The sequence below is a fragment of the Rhineura floridana genome, chromosome 3 (genome assembly GCF_030035675.1).
Source record: "Rhineura floridana isolate rRhiFlo1 chromosome 3, rRhiFlo1.hap2, whole genome shotgun sequence".
In the NCBI taxonomy this organism is placed as follows: Eukaryota; Metazoa; Chordata; class Lepidosauria; order Squamata; family Rhineuridae; genus Rhineura; species Rhineura floridana.
The window spans coordinates 65,594,391-65,615,727 of record NC_084482.1 but is presented as its reverse complement, the minus strand read 5'-3'; the positions used below and the strand labels follow the sequence as shown (position 1 = coordinate 65,615,727).

At 40.3% G+C, this 21,337-nt stretch overlaps 1 protein-coding gene across 2 annotated transcripts; it reads left to right on the top strand.

Annotated features, from left to right (window-relative positions):
* Window positions 1-438: 438 nt before the first annotated feature.
* LOC133382161 (uncharacterized) lies at window positions 439-19,374 on the top strand. 2 transcript variants are annotated; one of them, XM_061621830.1, is made up of 4 exons: window positions 439-562; window positions 11,569-11,898; window positions 14,934-15,049; window positions 17,033-19,374. In XM_061621830.1, the coding sequence occupies exons 1-4, from the start codon at window positions 505-507 to the stop codon at window positions 17,147-17,149; spliced, it is 621 nt and encodes a 206-aa protein (XP_061477814.1). In that variant the 5' UTR covers window positions 439-504; the 3' UTR covers window positions 17,150-19,374. The 2 variants fall into 2 exon arrangements, with proteins under 2 accessions (XP_061477814.1, XP_061477813.1); XM_061621829.1 differs by having other exon boundaries at window positions 14,931-15,049.
* Window positions 19,375-21,337: the final 1,963 nt, after the last annotated feature.

Sequence of the window (21,337 nt, the reverse complement as noted above, 5' to 3'; positions counted from 1 at the left end):
ACCTGCTGAAATTCCCTTTTCTACACAAGAATTGAAGATGCCTGAAACCTGTCCTCTTTTGCATCTGGCCATCCTAAGTCCTACAGCACCTGAATATATACACTAGTATGGCTGGGTACCCTTCTGCTTCGTCCACTCTACAAATGTCAGAAATTGCAGCTGTCCTTCTAGACCTCTTATGCAACCCATTGCTACTTAAACAGTTGGGTACAAATGGTCCTTGACCTTGTTTTGCCTTCAGAAATATATGAGACTTGGCAGCTCCTCAGGCACACAAAGCACATACAACTCTGAGCCTTATGAATGTTCAGTTACCATTTAAAAAAAAATACACAGCCATCACACTTGTCAGAAACCACTGTGTTTTATAGCCCAACTTACCCCATGCGATCTGTGATGTGGTTAACATCAGTCAGCGGAGCTGCTGTTGAGTTCGGAATCACTTCTGTCACAGCAGTGATGAGCCAGTTCTGCTGCAGAGTTTGAGAAAGAAGGTTCTGCAAAATGCCCACCTGGATGTATCTTCTTTTCCTGCTTTTCCCTGAAACCCCAACCTCAGAAGGTAAGCGTAAGAAAATGATCTATGGCTTTGCCATAGTGCTTTGATTCAAACATGTCCATTTATTCATGCACTTAACATTTCAGTGGCTGAATCTCCCAATGAGCACCGTTCTGTTTGTGTAGAAGTTGATCTTATTTGTAATCTGAGGAGATCTAGCCCATTCTGGGTATCTTTCTTGGGCAGGAATAAACTTTGTTGTAGACCCTTTAGACACATGTTTAGCACACTCACACAAGCCAAGATTTGCTGGGTGTTGTGAATGTTCAGAATAGTTTGTGTGCTTTTTGACTAAAAGTTTTTGATCCTTCTGCATCCAGTTCTTTCTAAATGTCTCTTTTGTGCAGCTCCTACAAGATGAGGTTTGTAGAAATAGGTCCAATCCTCCAAGGAGTGAAAAGTGAAGGACCCAAACCTAGCAACAGATCTAGACAAGTGGGACTTGAAGCAAAATGGGGCAAGGTGGTATGCTCTTGTTCAGTGTCCCAGCTGACTATGTCTTCCATTTCCTCCACTCCAATATTCCACCCTACCCCCAATGCAACAGATACTTAGCATTCCATGGCCACTAAGTTTGCTCAGTACTCATTGAGCTGTTTGGGGGCTGCTTTTTTTTTTTTGCCTCCTTAGTATTTTCTGCAACTGGCGTTCTCCACTGATTCCACCCTCTTGTTTCTCAGGACGCTTCTAAACTGTTGCTGTTTTGGGGTGGGATGCAACTATATACTAGTAAATTCAGGTTGTGCAATTAAAGTTTATTTGGAGCTCTTGCACAACAAACCCACTTCTCCGCCCCCGCCTCCAAAAAACAGACTTTTTATGCTAAGCAATGTGATGGGCAGAGCTTGGAAAAGTTACTTTTTTTGAACTACAACTCCCATCAGCCCAATCCAGTGGCCATGATGGCTGGGGCTGATGGGAGTTGTAGTTCAAAAAAGTAACTTTTCCAAGCTCTGGTGATGGGGAAATGCACTGGAACATGTGAGACAACATTTGCTTGACATAATGTTGTCTGACCTCCCCGCAAACAAATTGGAATGGATGCTCAGTATATACAACTTTCTTGCAAACTTTGTGCAAACAAATAAGGATGAATGCTCAATAAACAGCTTGTGTGGAAGTCACTTCAGAGGAACCTGTTTTGGCTGCATAGCTATCATAAATCATCTCCTAAATTCATACATGTGGGAACTGCAAGGAGTGTAAAATGGAAACATTTAGCATGAGAATGGCAGAAGCTGGCTGGAAAAGCAAAAGTAGATACAACGCTGTAGGGATGTACTAGACTGGTTGAGAGAGGTAGCCTGGAGTATTCCTAAAGGTAATGTCACATTTCATCATAAAACTCTGAATAAAGTTGCAGATTCAAACTCTGAGAATTTGCCTTCCCAAAATTATTTTCTTTTTAGGAATAGTAGCAGCTTATTTTTCAGTAACTGCACAATCCTTTGCATGTTTACCCAGAAGTCCCACTCTATTCAATAGTGATTAAGTAAGTATATATAGGATTGGAGCTTACTCATCTAATGGTCTTTAAGATACTACAATGGTACTTTTAAACAACTTTGGAATTCATTCCTCAAAAGGAAGATCTCAAAAGCTGCATTTCTTGTAAATCTTTAAAAGCAGATAAATAGGGTGTTTGTTCAGTATTAGCTGCACTACGTTTTGAGGCTGAAGTACAAGTCTCCTGAACATTTGAACTCCTGAAAAATAACAGTCCCCACCCAAACTCACAAGTTCCACAAATCCCAGAATGTATATCAAATCTGAAATTCCCATTTTAAAGATATTTAATTTTTTGGGAATCTTGGATCTGCAAATTCAGAATCTACATGTATGTTTTGGCTTAAATAATTTCAATGCATATATTATGCCACTGAAGGGAAATTACATGTTAATTCAACAGTTTCCTGCTAAAAATTGCCTCTTCCAGCTGGTATTTGCCCTCAGAGGTGGTGCTTGCTGTAAATAATCCCAGGGCTTGATCTGGATCATGAGCACATCTCAGATCAGGATCACCTGGCTGCTTTTTCTCAAAATAAAAGTAGCCCATTTACAGATGCTTTTAAAAAGTGTGTTGATCACAACATGCAGTTTGGCCCTCTTTTGAGATCAAATCATTGAGCTAGGGCCAATTCACATGATATTTGACAGGGATTTTTAGTTTACTGCAGTCACCAAAACTCTGTCTGCTGTCTGCAGGGGAGAAAAATGTGGTACAGGCAACGTTAATAATAGTCTTATTATTCATTTTGAAACCTGCGTCTATGAATGTAGGTCTGCATGATGATTTAAGCTAGACTGATAAACAAAAGATAAATCTACCTAGAGAGTTTCTCCTCTTAGTGCCGTGGATTAACGTGTCTAAATTTTCCCTGCAGAAATGGTGAATCCTTTGAAACTTCTCAACTATACAGTTAAAGGAATCTCACCGTGGTTATTAAGAAACAGTTCTCAAATATATCTTTTATTTATTCCTAAAATGTATGGAAGTCAAATGCTGCTTGCAATAATATAAATGAATAAAATCAATTTAATAGAATATGCTTAAAGGCTACCCAATGAAAATGTATAGTAAAGGATATCACAGTCAAATTAAAATGCCATGAGGCAGATCCACATGTCTAAACAAAAAATCTTAGAAAAACATGTTCTTGTTGTTATGTGCCTTCAAGTCAACTACAATTTATGGCAACCCTATGAATCAGCAACCTCCAACAGCATCTGTCGTGAACCACCCTGTTCAGATCTTGTAAGTTCAGGTCTGTGGCTTCCTTTATGGAATCAATCCATCTCTTACTTGGTTTTCCTCTTTTTCTACTCCCTTCTGTTTTTCCCAGCATTATTTTCTAGTGAATCATGTCTTCTCATTATGTGTTGAAAGTATGATAACCTCAATTTCATTATTTTAGCTTCTGTCATATATCATTAGATCCTCCGTGGCGCAGAGTGGTAAGCAGCGGTAACGCAGTCGAAGCTCTGCTCACGGCCGGAGTTCGAATCCAAAGGAAGGAGGAAGTCGAATCTCCGGTAAAAGGGGTCGAGGTCCACTCAGCCTTCCATCCATCCGTGGTAGGTAAAATGAGTAACCGGCATATGCTGGGGGGTAAAGAAAGGCTGGGGATGGAACTGGCAATCCCACCCCATATATATGGTCTGCCTTGTAAATGTCGCAAGACATCACCCTAAGAGTCGGAAATGACTCGCACTATAAAGTGCGGGGACACCTTTTCTTTTACATATATCATTTGGATGTTTTCTGATTGAACGCCCCAAGAAGTGGTAGTGGAACTTTTAGCTGATAAATATTTATTTATCACATACTCTGTAGCCTAGTTTGCATTGGCAGCCAAGAAGTTGAGGGCCCACCATATCAAGAATTTTGCGGTATTATAAAATCCTACTCTAAGGACCGAGTGTTCAGTCTTTTAATGAATGTTTTATTTTAATGAGAGTTTTGAGCAAGAAGGGCCTTTTAACCAATACTTTGTATACACTGTTAAGGCCTTTGGCTATATACAATAAAGTTTCTACTACTACATTTTAGCTTCTAATAGTTCTGGTTTAATTTGTTCTAACACCCAATTATTGGTCTTTTTCGCAAAGCTCTCCAACACCACATTTGAAATGAATTGGTTTTTCTCCTATCCGCATTTTTCACTGTCCAACTTTCACATCCATACATAGAGATCAGAAATACCATGGTCTGAATGATCTTTAGTGTTCAGTGATACATCTTTGCATTTGAGGACCTTTTCTACTTCTCTCATAGCTGCCCTCCCCAGTCCTAGCCTTCTTCTGATTTCTTGACTATTGTCTCCATTTTGGTTAATGACTGTGTCAAGGTATTGATAATCGTTGACAAGTTCAATGTCCTCATTATCAGCTTTAAAGTTATATAAATTTTCTGTTGTCATTGCTTTCATCTTTTTGACATTCAGCTGTAGTCCTGCTTTTGTGCTTTCCTCTTTAACTTTCATCAGCATTCATTTCAAATCATGACTGGTTTCTGCTAAAAGTATGGTATCATCTGCATATCTTAAATTATTGATATTTCTCCTTCCAATTTTCACACCTCCATCTTGGTCCAATCCTGCTTTCCGTATGATGTGTTCTGCATATAGATTAAATAAATAGGGTGATAAAATACACCCCTGTCTCACATCCTTTCCAATGTGGAATCAATCAGTTTCTCCATACAGTAGCCTCTTGTGCAGAGTATAGGTTGCCCATCAGGACAATCAGATGCTGTGGCACCCCCATTTCTTTTAAAGCATTCCATAGTTTTTCATGATCTACACAGTCAAAGGCTTTGCTGTAATCTATAAAGCACAGGGTGATTTTCTTCTGAAATTCCTTGGTCCGTTCCATTATCCAACGTATGTTTGCAATATGATCTCTGCTACCTCTTCTCTTTCTGAATCCAGGTTGGATGTCTGGCATTTCCCGCTCCATATATGGTAAGAGCCTTTGTTGTAGAATCTTGAGCACTACTTTACTTGCATGGGATATTAAGGCAATAGTTTGATCATTACTGCATTCCCTGGGATCCCCTTTCTTTGGAATTGGGATATATATTGAATGCTTCCAGTCTGTGGGCCATTGTTTAGTTTTCCATATTTGTTGACAATTTTTTGTCAAAATTTGGACAGATTCAGTCTCAGTAGCTTGTAGCAACTCTATTGGTATGCCCTCTGTTCCTGGTGATTTGTTTCTTCCAAGTATTTTAAGAGTAGCTTTCACCTCACTTTCTAAAATTTCTGGTTCTTCATCATACGGTTCCTCCATGAATGAATCTGTGATCCTGGCATCTCTTTCATAGAGTTCTTCAGTGCATTGCTTCCATCTTCCTTTTATTTCATCTCTGTCAGTCAGTGTGTTCTCCTGTTGATTATTCAACATCCCTACTTTCCCTTTCATTTCTCTAATCTTTTGGAATAGGGCTCTTGTTCTTCCCTTTTTGTTGTCCTCTTCTATTTCTAGACAATAACTATTGTAATAGTTCTCTTTGTCCCTACCCGATGTATTGTTGCATTTAGGGTTCTGACCGTGTTTCTATCTCCTTTTGCTTTTGCTTTCCTTCTCTCTTTAACCATTTTAAGAGTTTCTTCAGTCATCCATTGAGGTCTTTCTCTCTTTTTAAGTAGAGGTATTGTCTTTTTGCATTCTTCCCTGATAATGTCTCTGACTTCACTCCATAGTTCTTCTGGTTCTCTGTCAAGTAAGTTTAAAGCCTCAAATCTGTTCCTTGTTTGATCTTTATATTCTTCTGGGATATTATTTAATTTGTATTTTGGCATTATGATTGCTTTGTTCTTCATCTTTAGCCTTACTCTGATTTTCAATACGACAAGTCCATGATCTGTACTGCAGTCTGCTCCTGTTTTTGCAGAAAGTATGGAACTTCTCCATCTTCTGCTACCAATTATATAATCAATTTGATTCCTATATTGACCATCTGGTGATGTCCACATGTACAATCATCTTTTCGGTTGCTCAAAAAGTGTGTTAGCAAGAAACAAATTATTGGCTTCACAAAATTCAATAAGTCTTTCTCCTGCTTCATTTCTGTCACCTAAGCCCCATTTCCCCACAATTCCTAGTTCTCTGTTCCCTACCTTTGCATTCCAGTCCCCCATGATTATCATCATATCTTGTTTTGGTGCGTGATCAATTTCTTCCTGTACTTCTGCGTAAAATCTCTCCAAGTCCTCTTCTTCTGTGTTTGCAGTTGGAGCAGAGACTGGATGATGATTATGTTAATAGGTTTCCCATTGAATCTCATTGATATAACTCGCTCAGACCTTGCTCCTGTAGAAAAACATGTCTAGACCCTAAACTAACTCTTTAGATTGTTTCTAAATAACGCTGATGTTGCAGTTCCTCAGTGCGGGAATAGGATCTTGTTCCAAGACTTTAATGGGTGAAGGAGTAGGGTTCATATGTTTTTTATTCATTCCTTCAAAGTCTACATGAGCACTTATGCTTTAAGGAAGAAGTGCACTGGGCCCAGATTGTTTGGAGCAGCCTTGCCCAATCTGGTGCTCCCCAGATAATTTGGACAACAATTCCCATTACCCTGAACAGCTCTGACCATTGGACACACTGGTTGGACCTGATGGGAATTGCTGCCCAAAACATCTGGTGGGCACCAGGTTGGTGAAGACTGATACAGAACTTTGCACAGGTTGAAGTTACTGAACAAGTTGAAGTTACTTCAAAGGCAGACCCAAGTACAGCACACTACAGTCAGACCTCAAGGCTACAAAGGAATGGATGACAGTTTTCAGGACTCTTCTGTGTTCCTATAAATATGATGTTATGGTTTAGATGCTGGGAAATTTGGTTTTTCTGCAACAAATGTGGAGTACCTTTAGGAAACACTGCAGCAATAGTGGTCTGGTTCGCACATAACACTTAACCATGGTTTACTAAATTCTTGGCTTATTAAAGCTTGCCAAGGGAGTTTGACCAAGTGGATCCATGGTGTGGTCAATACATTGTTGCAGGAGGGCATGGTTCCAGCCATGCTGAAAGAGGTGGTGATTTGACTCCTCCTGAAAAAGCGCACCCTGGACCCATTGGTTTATGACAACTACCGACCGGTTGCAAATACCCCCTTTTTAGGGAAGGAGATTGAGAGGGTTGTGGTGCAGCAACTGCAAGTAGTACTCTTGGATGAAACAGATTATCTTGACCCATCCCAGTCTGGGTTCAGGCCTGGTTATGGGACTGAATCGGCCTTGGTTGCCCTGATGGATGACCTTTATTGAGAGAAGGACAGGGGGAGTGCAACCCTATTATTCTTACTTGATCTCTCAGTGGCTTTTGATACCATTGACCATGGTATCCTTCTGGGCCAACTTGGTGAGATGGGTATCAGAGGCACTGTTTCACAGTGGTTCTGATCCTACCTCTAGGGCGGTGTTCAGAGAATAGCATTGGGTGATTGCCTTTTGCCCCCCTGGCAGTTGTGTTCTGGGGTGCAGCAGGGTACCATCTTGTCCCTGATGCTGTTTAACATCTATATGAAGCCCTTGGAAATGGTCATCAGATTTGGGGAGAGATGTCAGCAGTATGCTGATGATACCCAGCTATATTCTCTGTAACAATTGGGAGAGGCCATGCAAACCTTGAACCGGTACCTGGACTCGGTGGTGGGCTGGATGAGAGCCAATAAACTGAGTCTGAATCCTAGCAAGATGAAGACGCTATGGGTTGGTGGTTCCAGAGTTCAGGTAATTGGTTAGTTGCCTGCTTTGAGTGGGGTTGTACTCACTCTGAAAGAACAGGTTTATAGTCTGGGGGTGCTCATAGATCCATCTTTGTTGCTAGAGGCCCAGGTGACCTCACTGACTAGGAGTGCCTTTTACCAGGTTTGGCTGGTGAGACAGCTGCGGCCGTTTCTGGACTGGAATAGCTTGCCCACTGTTGTCCATGCACTGGTAAACTCCAGGTTGGATTACTGTAATGCACTCTATGTGGGGCTGCCGTTGAGCTTGGTCTGAAAGCTGCAGCAGCGCGACTGCTCACTGGGGCAGGGTATTGCCAAAAAGTCACCCTGCTGCTGAAAGAATTGCACTGGCTACCCATTAGCAACTGGGTAAGTTCAAGATTCTGGTTTTGGTGTACAAAGCCCTATATAACTTGGGACAAGGATACCTGAAAGATCGACCAACCCCTTGAGTACCCAGTCGATCATGATGCTCTGCAGGTGAGGACCTCCTGCAGATACCATTTTATCAGGAGGTCCATTCCACACAACATAGGAAGCGGACCTTTAGTGTAGTGGCACCTACCCTTTGGAATTCCCTCCACTTAAATATTGGACAGGTGCCATCTCTGTTATCTTTTCAGCGCCTACTGAAGATCTTCCTCTTTCAACAAGCCTTTTAAGTAGAGACCTTATTCCAGTCTCCGTCTGTGTTGGAATTGCTTTTTAAGATGTTTTTAAAGCTTTTTAAAAAATATGTTTTTAAAGATGTTTTAATATATTTTAATGTCTGTTTTTATGATGTTTTAGAGTGTTTTAGTGTTTTTGTTTGCTGCCCTGGGCTCCTACTGGGAGGAAGGGCGGAATATAAATTTAATTAATTCATTAGTCAATCAGTCAATCAATCAATTAAATTATTATTGTTTTTGTTATTATTACACAATGGAATAAGCCACCATACCAAACAATAGTAGCTAAACACAGAGAATTGTCTCTGAAAATCATATATCAGTGGTATCTGACACCCAGAAAAATAATGTTGACAAATCCAGGAACATCTTCAATGTGCTGGAGGGGGTGTCAAAGAACTGGCAGAGTATACAGCCACAAGAATGGCTATATACTATAGCCAGCATGAATTTTTCGCATTTCACAATGTTAAATTGAAAATACCCCCGTGCCATTCTGCTGCTTCCCATAAGCTCATTTCAAAACAAGACCTTACAAAATTTATAGTCCTGAACTCAGAAACACTTGCTTAACAACCCTCTCAGTTTTCATGGCAATACACAAAACACTCAGAGAGAATCTAGAGTTCAAATTGTAAAACAAGAGAAAAAAATCCAGAACCCTTTTTCTGTCAATGATCTCACAATTTGTTGAAATCAATAACAAATCAGCCATGTTGACAGAGTACCTGTAATCTTATTAATGACCTTGCCCCATACTCTCACTTTCATATTCTGCAGTTTAAAAGTTAAAAAAAAATGCATGGCTGATCTTTAATTAATTTAAGAAATTTAATATTGAACTCTATTATAGTGTTGGGCATGCTCAGTAAGAACCGTCAGTGTTCTAAAAGTCAGACTCACAGCTGTTTGGATTGGTGGCCGCACTCATGCCGGACATTTATGTCACTTTAGACAGTCATGGCTTCCCCCAGAGAATCCTGGGAAGTGTAGTTTGTGAAGGGTGCTGAGAGTTGTTAGCAGACTTCCCGTGACAGAGCTCCAGTGGCCAGAGTGGTTTAACAGTCAGCCCCTCTTCTGGGGATTGTACCTCTGTGAGGGGAATAGGACCTCTCCTAGCAGCTCTCAGCACCACAAACTACACTTCTCAGGATTCTTTGGGGGAAGCCATGACTGTCTAAAGTGAAATAAAGATCTGGTGTGGATGTGGCCAGGGACAGCTCTAGTTTAAATTTGGGTGGGAGACTACATCTGCCTGTTGTAGAATAAAAAGGTGGGGGAAACCATGAAAAACAATGATACTGTTCACAATGTTTTCCTTTTGGAAAGGAAAGGTGCTTTTCCTTTGCACATGTTACCAAATTCTTCCAAGCTACACAGGAAGTGGGTTGGACTGTGAAAGACCAACCCAAATTGTGTTTGCATTTTTACAAATGTGTAGGGCAGTGCAATATCTCAGAGAGGAGGTCAGGTCTCCTGCTCCCCTGGTGCATTCACTATAGGTGCCCAATTTCCCTGCTATTTTAAGTTTGATAGAAATATCTGTCGGCTATAGGTGTGTTCTAAAACTGCAAGGTTTGTTTTGCCTATTTGTGAATATATACACATGTGGTGAGAGTATAAAAAAATGCAAATTTTGGGCATCTGTGATCAAAGAGATTGAACAGATAACACAACAAAAATCGCATTGACACCACAATTAGCAATATTGAATTTATTTCTGAATTAAGATCTTCATATTAAAAATAAGAAGTTGGAAAGTTTTTTGTTAGTAACAGCAAGGATTACTATTGCACAATTTTGGAAAGACCTTAAAGGAGCAAATATAGATTCTTGGTATAAAACTGTACTGGAAAAACTAATGGATAATTTAAAACGAGGATGAATACAAAGTAAAGGGGCTAATTTCCTTTCAGTATGGTATGATTTTATTAATTACATAAATTTACAAGATACAAGGATCCCCCTCCCAATACATGTTGATATGGTATTATTATTAAATGGTCATACAAATGAAATGATAGGAATGATATTCAACAAAAAGAAAGTGGACAGTATTAATGTATGAATGAAAATCGTGTTAAGAATTTACTATGGATAATCAAAATGTAATCTTTATAAGCAATATGATTATGATCTACATAGTGTATTACTTTATGTTATTTTGTTGGTTATATTTATTTTGAAAATTAATACTGTAAAAATAATTTTTTAATCACAAGCAATTTTTAAAAGAACAAAAATTAAACATCTCTGTTGTATCCGTGTCTTGCAGTGACTGTAGGTGCCCATGACAGCCACACAACCACATTTATACCTAAAACTCAATAGCATGCTGATCCTAGCAAGGAAAAGAATCCACTTTCACGACCGGTAACTCACTGCAGTGTGAGTCCTGAATTCTCAGCAGCTGAAGCACAGTGTGTGGGAATCTGTATCCCTTTTATCTCAAGAGTGGGGATAGGGAGAAATTTGATTCAGTTTGCATTTGTATTAGAACGCAATTAATACAAATGAATATAATTTGTATTAATTTTCACTTCCCAATATGGTGCATGAACTGAAACACAGTTATTCTTTGACATTCCCACTTCCAAATTGTGCTGCGCAGTTCTCTAACCAAAATGTGTGTTCAAAAACTCCTGTATTAGAGAATGTGTATTAAAATGCATGTATTAGTGAACATAACATACAAAAATGCATATTAGGGAAAGAAGCATTCAAAAATGTGTATATTAGGAGAAATGCACACTAAAATCTTGATGTATTTTGATGAGGACTTTGCTTTTTAAAATTGCAAATGATGTAGAAATGTGGCAAATTGAACTTAAGAATGGAAAGCCGAGAAACTGAAACTAACAGATTCGTCCATCTCTACTCATGAGTGAAAAGTCTTCCATCATTTCTCAGAAGTAGAAATTATTGTATGAGCTCTCAGATCCTACTTGGTTTCAGTGTTTGAAACTTGATGCAATCCATCCTTTTAAGACCTGTTGAAATCAACAGGGCAAGCACATAGATAAGTCCCATTATTTCACTTCAGTATGCTTTTGTCTCTTCACTTTGCCTGTCATGTAATCTTTCAATTCTTTCTTTTCATTCAGAAAACAAACTAATAGTTATCACTGCTGAGGAAGGGGAGTCTGTCAATATTACCTGCAAGTTTAACCATCCGGAGATTCTGGGGCTGAGTTTGAAACGGTCCCTTGCAAAAGTCATGAATGTGCTATACGCGGTAGAACATGGTAAAAGCAAGACCATAGCTCCTGAATATGAAAATCGCATGGAGTACTTTGAGCTGAAGAACACAGCAACAATAATGCTGAAAGAGGTGAAGAAAAATGACAGTGATGTGTATGTGTGTGGGGGCACCGTGAAAATAAACATGGAGCCCAAAAGAATGAATTTCAACAGTATCATCTTGGCAGTGAAAGGTGGGTCAGGTCTCTCTCTCTCTCTCTCTCTCTTTCTCTCTCTCTCTCTCTCTAATATAAAGGGAAGGGAAATGGCATGGCACCAATAAATATTTCCATTATTACTAGATAAAGGGAATGGCTGAGCTACCCGTTATTATAGTTTTGGTTACAAATATGAAAACAAATATCTAGCAAAGTGTGTGTGTGTGTAGGTATGGCAATATCCAACTAACTCATTCCATCAGTGCAAAGATGTTTTGCTTGCACAATGGAACTTCCCCCTCTCCTTTCCCTGTGCATGCCCTGTGCCCTCTCCAAATCTGCTCCAGAGGGCTGGGGAAACCCCCAGAACAGATTAAGGGTGGATGGTGGGAGGAGAGGGGGGAGAAGTTCCTTGGCACAAGCAGAAATCTTTGCACTAATGGAAGAGTTACTTGGATACCACCTCTTCTATATGGAGTGTGCATCAGCTCAGTCTGTGTACCTCCCAAATTATGAGGTAAACAGGGATTTGAGTGAAACAGCCATGAAGCTCACTGGGTGACCTTGGGCCAGTCACTGCCTCTCAGCCTCAGAGGAAGGCAATGGTAAACCACCTCTGAATACCGCTTACCATGAAAATCCTATTCATAGGGTTGCTATAAGTCGGAATTGACTTGAAGGCAGTCCATTTCCATTTTGTATTGAATGACAGTTCTAGGTTTTAATCACAGTGAAATATTTTCCCAAGGTGCTCCAATCACAGTGAATGGGAGGAGGGGCATTAAACGAAAAGTGTTTGCTTTTCACAAGGCTCTGTGCTGTTTTTTCCACCACAGGCCCTTCCCCAAAGCAAGTCAGTGGAGAGATCTCTGTCTCCCAGGGAGAAGAGGCTGCATTCCCTAAAATCCCTGGTGTGGGATAGAAGCCTGCCCCCCAGCAATGGCCCTTGGGATAACAGGGTTCTTGCTGGGAGGTGACATTTTCTCCACCTCAGTCTGTCCATTCTATTTTTTCCCATCACCACCATGCTGACCCCCTATTATTCCTATTGGATATACCCCAAAACACGTCTGCATGTGCAGAGAACCACTGCAACAATAATTCTGAAATTTGGTAGACATTGTCTCCTCAGAAGGAGTAAGCATGCCTGCAAACTGCACCCAATTAAAGAAGAAGAAGAAAATTAAAGAGACTTTTTTAAAAAATCAAAATTTAGAAGTATCCTGCACAAAAAAAACCTGGGTTTATTTGCCAACAATTTGGCAGGCTTAATCCACTCTAAAGGGGCTTCTTTGCTTGAAACTTTCATCCACTTCTGTGAAAAGAAAAAGAAAAGGAGAAAAAGAGGAAAAGTGGCTGGGTGAATGGGTGGGTGGGGAGCAGAGTTTCATTTTTTACATATCTAATTTGGTCCTGGAAAATGAGTTGAATTGAAAAGACACAGAAATAGATTGGGCTGCTTTCCCAAGCTATAGATATAGATACAAGTCAGTCTTGCGGCCTGAAGACACCCCATATTCCACCTATAGCTGTATCTATATCTTATCACATTATAGGTGTAACGTAGAAGATACTTTGCTGAAAATACAAAGTCCTAATGCAAGGAGAGGTGATCTTGTAAAGCTACATGGTTTTTAAACATAGTTCAGTGGGCTACTAGTCTACACATATGTCACTCTGATCTGATCGACATCACACCAGTCAGCTGTTCAGGAGCTGCTTTCCTCCTCTGAAAAATTGATGAGTGTTTTCAATGATGATGTGCCTGGGACTTTGCATGTCCCCCAGCCTCAGCTCTGAATGTGGATAGCTGAATCAGGGCCATACAGTTGCATTATTTAACAGTGCAATCCTATACATGTTTATGTAGTAGTAAGTCCCACTCTGCTTAATGCTACTTACCAGCATTTGCAGAAGCATTTACAGTAGCATTTACAGCCCAAGAGAAGGTTCCCAACTGTTTTTTATAGAAATATGCAAGCATCAGTGTCTCAAGAAAATGAGTAATAATGTGATAATTTGTTAATATACATCCCATTCCATATTTCCCTCAAGCAGTCCTTCAGAACCGGTATTGATGCTGATATCCAGTATGTGAATGTTTTGACCATTGTAGGCATCTTACCAGCCAATTCAGAATTGTTCACATAAATGATTTATTTAACATTTTAAAAAAAAACACCTCAGAAAACACATAGGTCACAGTAGAGGAAGATTGTAACCGATTGCTTTTGAAAACCTGTTGTGACCTTTTGCCACCTTAGGCTCCTTTTTGGAGGAAGGGCAGGATATCATTTTAATAAATAAATAATGAATAAATAGGAAAGGATCAAACCTCAGCAACAGAGGACATACCTTATGTGCAAAAGGGCCCAGGTTCAATCCATGGTCTCTACAAGTACGGCTGGTGAAAACTCCTGTCTGAGACCCTGGAGTGTCGACAACATTGAGCTAGATGGGCCAACGGTCTGATTCAGTATATGGCAACTTCCTATGTTCATAAAACTTAAATGGAATGGCAAGACAGCAAGTGAATGCAAACTTGGCAATTCCTCTTCAAGAGGGTCTCCCCATTCCTTCAGTAGATGAGCAACACAGAGAAATTGGGTATGATGATACAGCTGCCCTCAATGTACAACTATAGATGTCCAGCCATCTCCACTTTTTTCCTTGGCTTTCTGCTCCTAAATACCTCCTAAATATCTAAATACCTCGCAGGGGTGACATGAGGAGTTGCATGATGGGGGTGGAGGGAACGTGCCTGCCAGACCTTTCCACCATATAATTTTGGGACATTCCATACCAGCTATGACTTTTTAGCTGACTTTAGGCAGTTACATGCTTAAGGGGAGACAGTGTTGCTATGGTCATTGTTCAGCGTCTTCAATTAAACGTTTATATCCTAGACTTTACAGGTAGTTTACTGGGGCATGTTGGGGGGGGGAATTAAAAATGACAAGAGTTAAATTCATCACCTCAGCATAGCAATCGGGTTCCTTATTTGCTCTTCTTCCACTATAGGCGAGCATGTAAAGTAACATAAAACATGCATCTCTCTATCTCTAAAGCAGCCTCAGATATGAAGCCAACCAAGAGTTCCTCGTGTCTCTTGATGCTGTATGCCATTGTCTTCATGTCTCTGCTCTTGGCTTCTGGACTGGGATATCTTATCTTATCTCGTATAGATGTGAGTATGACTAACATACCTTTGTTCATGTTAGGTGAGTTCCACCAGTCTTGCAATCTTCCAGATCTGTTTCCTTGCTGGAAAAAAAATTGCTTGCACCTCATTCAGGAATATTCCCAAGTACATAATATCCCAATCTCTCTCTCCCCCCTCCTGCCCCCAATCTCAGTATCATAGTTTTTCCATACCAATTTCAGGACTGAATGGGCTCATAGGACTTCAATGCTGGAGTTAAAATTCAAAGTCAAAAGCTACATCAAAGCATGCTGAAGATTGAGCATCCAGAATTATTCCAATTTAACAGAATAGGCAAGCACCCTAATGGCTTTTCCTTTGTAATAATTAAAGCTGAATAATACTGCTGATGGTTTTATCTAAAAAAGGAGTGCTCCCATATTAACAGCTGTTGCTTCCAGTATTGACACCATTCACTCACCAATGTATCCCTGAGTATACAGGTTGCATTCTGTTGCATTCCTGTGTTTTTATCAAAGTTATTTATTACATAGGAAGCTGCTTTATATTGAATCAGACCACTGGTCCATCTAGCTCAATACTGTCTACACTGACTGGCAGTAGCTCTCTGGGGTATCAGGCAGTGGTCCTTCCTGGAGATGCTTTGGACTGAACCAGGGACCTCCTACATGTCAAGTAGACGTTCTGCCATTGAACTATAGACCGTTACTTGCTTTTGCTTTTTCCTGAGTGCTGATTTATCGCAGTCCTATTTTTTGAACCTTCCATTGCAATTGCAGCACAAAAGTTTCAAGGGAGAGTTGCCTAGTGCTATTGTTTCACCTGGCTGGGACGGGGGAATGCTGAGTGATGGTAGTATCTGTGTGCAATTCCACCTATTCAGCCTCAATGGCACATGTTTGTCTCCTGCTGCCACCAGCAATGAAACAGGACACTTCTCCCTCTGCTCCTCTGCTCCCTCTGTTCCTCAGCATGGAATCCAGAGAAGCCTGGTGAACTGGAACTGTCAGTTTCATAGCGCTTCTCCTGAAGGATACAGATGTGGGGGTTGCCTCTCCAAAGTGCTGTAGTAGTGGTATATCTCACTGCTTGGGTTTATAGAAGAGGCCAGCCCTCTCTTTTCCATACCCTGTTCTTTCAACATTCCATGCATCAGATCCACACATGCCCACCCATTCTTCCCTTATCAGTAATTGGTTCCATTCAAGAGGAAACATGTTGATGATCCCTTCCTGTTCAGCAAGAATAAAATCAGTAGTACTTCAGGAAGGATCCTTCTGAGCAATGCATAAGAACATAAGAGATTGATGGATCAGGGTAGTCACCCATCTAGCCCAGCATCCTGTTCTCACAGTGGTCAACCAGATGCCTGCAAGGTGGACCTGAGTGCAAAAGCATTCTCCCCTCTTGTGGTTTCCAGCAACTGGTATTCGGAAGCATACCACCATCAAGTCAGAGGTGGGAACTATGCAGTCAGAGCATTGCCATCATGGCCAGTAGCCATTGACACCCTTATTCTTCATGAATTTGTCCAATCCTCTTTTAAAGCCATCCAAGTTGGTGGCCATCGCTGCTTCTTGTGGGAGCGAATTCCATAGTTTAACTGTGCATGGTGTGAAAAAGTATTTTCTTTTGTTTGTCCTGAATATTCCAACATTCAGCTTCATTGGATGGATGTCCACGAGTTCTAATGTTATGGGAGAGGGAAAAAAACTTTTTTCTATCTGCTTTCTCCATGCCATGCATAATTCTATACACTTCTATCATGTCACTTTTTACTTGCCATTTCTCTAACCTAAATAGCCCCCAATGCTGTAACCTTTCCTCATAAGGGAGTAACTCCATGCCCTTGATCATCTTGGTTGCCCTTTTCTGAACCAACTACAATATCCTTTTTGGGTGAGGAGAATGTAGACAGTATTCCAAATCCAGCCACACCATAGATTTGTATAACAGCATCATGATATTGGCATCTTAACTACTGTCTGTTTTCTCCCCCTTTAACAGGTCAAGAAATACTGCAAGAAAGGACAGGGAAAGGAAGCACATCATATGGTCTATGAAGACATGTCTTACAGCCTGAGGCGCAACACTGTGAATAATCTGTATGAGGGTCAGGGATAGAAGTGATCTCTCGCCAGCTGAAATTCACTGTAGATTTTAACAGAGCCTGTCCCATCAATCTTGCACACAGGAATTTCACTGCTGCAATGTTTTCTGTACATAATGAATAACAGAGAGGAAATCTGCTAAAATTCAAATTCAATTTCATAATTGCTGTAATATTTACAATTCATTTTCAAAAATTACCAGAACACTGAAATTTTGAAGAGCAGTTTGCAATTTAGCATGTGTTGAGTGGCAAAGGTTTGGAACTCAAACCATGCTGTTCAAAACGTGAGCACTGAATTAAAATGTGGACATTCATATCAGGCTTTTTTGCTTCAAATTTAATCTTAGCACCAAGATGGTTTTAAGCTCAAATGGCTTCAAACCAGGATATTTGAAGACCACCTCCACCCACAATATCCTGCCCATCAGCTGTGGTCAACTTTGTAAAGCCTGTTCAGTGTTTTGTCACCAAAGCAATCCAATGCATGTCTGTTCAGAAGTAAGTTCCACTGAGTTCAATAAGTCTTAATTCCAGGTAAGCATGTACTAAGATTTCAGCCTGCAATCCAAATTTAACAGGGACAAGAAAATGAGTAAAAGGCTTTTTGCCATTTTAAGTTGTAGCATTTTTCCTAATCAATTCCACAACCACTTTGGTAGAAGGTGCGATGAAGGAGGTGTGAGTCACCCTGTCGGAATAGGCGTTAGGGACATGCAATACTTTTAAACAAAACTTACCAGGAATAGGTTTATATTTTTAGAATTTTGCATTTTTTTTTTGGCTTTGTGATTTTTCATTTCCTGTAACATAATTTCTCGGCTTTTTATATCTCATATTTGAGTTCAAATAAAAAAGTGACCCTAGCAGGACTTCTCAGCTTGGGGGTTCTCCAAGAACCATCTCTGTCACTTGAGGCTCAGGTAGCCTTGGTGGCATGGAGTGCCTTCTACCAACTTCTGTTGGTGGCCCAGCTGCGCCCCTATCTGGACAGGATAACCTGTCTTCAGTTGTCCATGCTCTGGTAACCTCCAAGTTAGATTACTGCAATGTGCTCTACGTGGGGCTGCCTTTGAAGACTGTTCGGAAACTGCAGCTTGTGCAAAATGTGGCAGCCAGATTGTTAACAGGGACCAGATGGTTCGCGCATATAAAACCGATTCTGGCCCACTTGCATTGGCTGTCTATATGTTTCTGAGCCCAATTCTAGCTGGTGGTTTTAACCTATAAAGCCTTACACAGCTTGGGACCACAATACCTGATGAAACGCCTCTCCCAACATGAACCCACCCATACATTACACTCAACATCAAAGGCCCTCCTCCTGGTGCCTACTCTGAGGGAAGCTCGGAGGATGGCAACAAGGGAAAGGGCTTTCTCAGTGGTGGCCCCCAAATTATGGAATGATCTCCCCGATGTTCACCTGGCGCCAACATTGTTATCTTTTCAGCGCCAGATCAAGACTTTCCTTTTCTCCCAGGCATTCTAACAGCATGTGCTGAGCTCTGACCCCAGGTCTTTTACCTGGTTTATCTGTGCTTCAAGGTTTTAAAGTTTGTATGGTTTTTAAAATTGTATATTTGTTTTTAATGTTCAATGTTTTTAATTTTTGTAAAGCACCCAGAGAGCTTTGTTTATGGGGGGTATATAAATATAATAAATAACAACAACAACAACAACAACAACAGTGATTATTTCCTAAATGCAATACCATACCAACCACAAGAAGATTCCTACGAGTAAGGCAGAAAACTCACCAGCCCACAACCAGTCAGTTTTCTTAACCAAAACTAAAAAAATCCTGGCAGGCAGCCATCCAAGGTCACAGAAATCCCCAAGCAGCACAACCTGACCTGAAGTCTGCGGTTATTGCAGAATGCTGTGGGGAATGATTGCTGACATGAGTGAGACCCTATCAGCACATAATACTTCTGCTCTGAAATCTGTACTGGTTTCTGATTTGCTACCAGACCAACATCAAGGTGCGCTTTCCATGTTATGGGTGCTACATAGTAGTTGTTTTGTAAGAAATCAATCCATTAGTGTGGCAGCACCTATGTTTTGGAACTCCCTGCCTATTGACATTAGACAGACACCTTCATTGTATTCATTTTGGCACCTGCTAAAAACCTTTTGGTTAGGCAAACCTACCCAGGCATGTGGAAGCTATTAGATTTTTAATCTGTTTTTAACTCATTGTTGGTTTTATTATTTTGAGTGTTTTAAATAGCTGACTGTTTTTGCCAATAATTTTATTGTTTTAATTCCTTCTGTAAACTGCTTTGAGGTTTTTTTAAAATAAAGTGGTATATAGATCTAAATAAAATACATAAATTAATTTTGGAGTCACTGTGGCCCTTGGGTCTCATTCCACTTTTAGGAACAAAGGATTCTACCTTATAGCCACTTAGGCCAGTTGGTATCATCCAGCTGAGTACTGATGATGTGGACTAGCATTAGCTCTCCAGGATTCCAGGCAATAGCCTTTTCCAGAGACTGGATTTTGGACCTTTGTGTGTAAACCACTGAGCTACAGCCCTTCCCGTTTAAAAAAGTATATTTTAAAATTGTTCTTCTCAATTCTCTAATGAATGCACATCATGCCTAGGGCAGATCCACCCCATTCATTTAAAGCACATTCAACACACATTTGAAGCACATGAATCCCACCACATAATCATGGGAACTGTAGTTTGTTAAGGGTGGTGGGAACTATAACTGAGAGGGGGAAACTACACTTCCCAGGATTCTTTGGGGGAAGTCATGGACTTTAAATTTGAGTTGGATATGGTTTAAATGTTACTTCATAAACTTTGTCTGGATATAAATCATTTTAATTAAATTTTAAAATGGAAATAAGCTACAACGTTTACTGGCTGACCATGGGCTATGCACCATCTCTTAGCCTAATCTGCCCCTCAGGCTGAAAACAACAGAGGGGAACCATGACCACCCCAAGAAAGAAGGGCATACTGAAAATGTAGAGGAAATAATAATTTACAATAGTGTGAAATCAGATACTTATTGAGACATAGCATAAAGAAAAAATTATATAACCATGAATGTCAATTATTTATACAACCTGTAAAGATATTTATAGTGCAATCCTAGGCATGTTTACTCAGAAACAAGTCCCAGTGTATTCAATGGGCCTTACTCAAACAGGGAAGTGTGCACAGAACTGCAACCTCAAGTGATAGGAAACTTCACTAAAAATTGAACCCAAAATTCAGAATCATGCCACTTTAAGCTATTTTGCAACTGTTTTATACTTGTTTTCATGGTTATTGGATTTTAAAGCGATTTATTCCTTCTTGTGAGCTGCCTTGGTTTCCAATCAGCAGCCCTATCTCACAGGGATGTTGGAAAGATTCCATAAACACACACACACACTAGAAAAACTCAGAGGAAGGCAATGGTAAACCACCTCTGAATACCTCTTACCACGAAAACCCTATGAACAGAGTATCCAAAATGCAATACGAGATAGTGCTGGAAGATGAGACCCCCAGGTCAGAAGGCACTCAACGAGCTACTGGGGAAGAACAAAGGGCAAGTATGAGTAGCACTGTGACTAATGACACAGCTGGGTTAAAGCTAAAAGAAAGCCCGGAGGCTGATGCGCACAGATGTGAAAGGAGAATCCAGAGTTGTACAACGCACACAATAGGAACATGGGATGTGAGAAGCATGAACCAGGGAAAGTTAGAAATTGTCAAGCAAGAAATGGAATGTATCAACATTGCAATACTTGGTGTGAGTGAATTAAAATGGATGGGAATGGGACATTTTCAGTCGGTCAACTACAAAATATTTTATGCAGGAAATGAGAAATTAAGAAGAAACAGGGTTGCTTTAATAATGAGAAGTGACGTAGCAAAAACAATTAAGAGCTATAACTCAAGGTCTGAGTGAGATATATCAATGAGATTTAATGGGAAACCTATTAACATAACCATCATCCAAGTCTACACTCCAACGGCAAACACAGAAGAAGAATTGGAGAGATCTTACGCAGAAGTATACGAAGAAATTGATCACACACCAAAACAAGATGTGCTGATAATCATGGGAGACTGGAATGCAAAAGTAAGGAACAGAGAAAAACTAGGAATTGTGGGGAAATGGGGCTTAGGAGACAGAAATGAAGCAGGAGAAACATTGAATGTGAAGCCAATAATTTGTTTATGCGAACACATTTG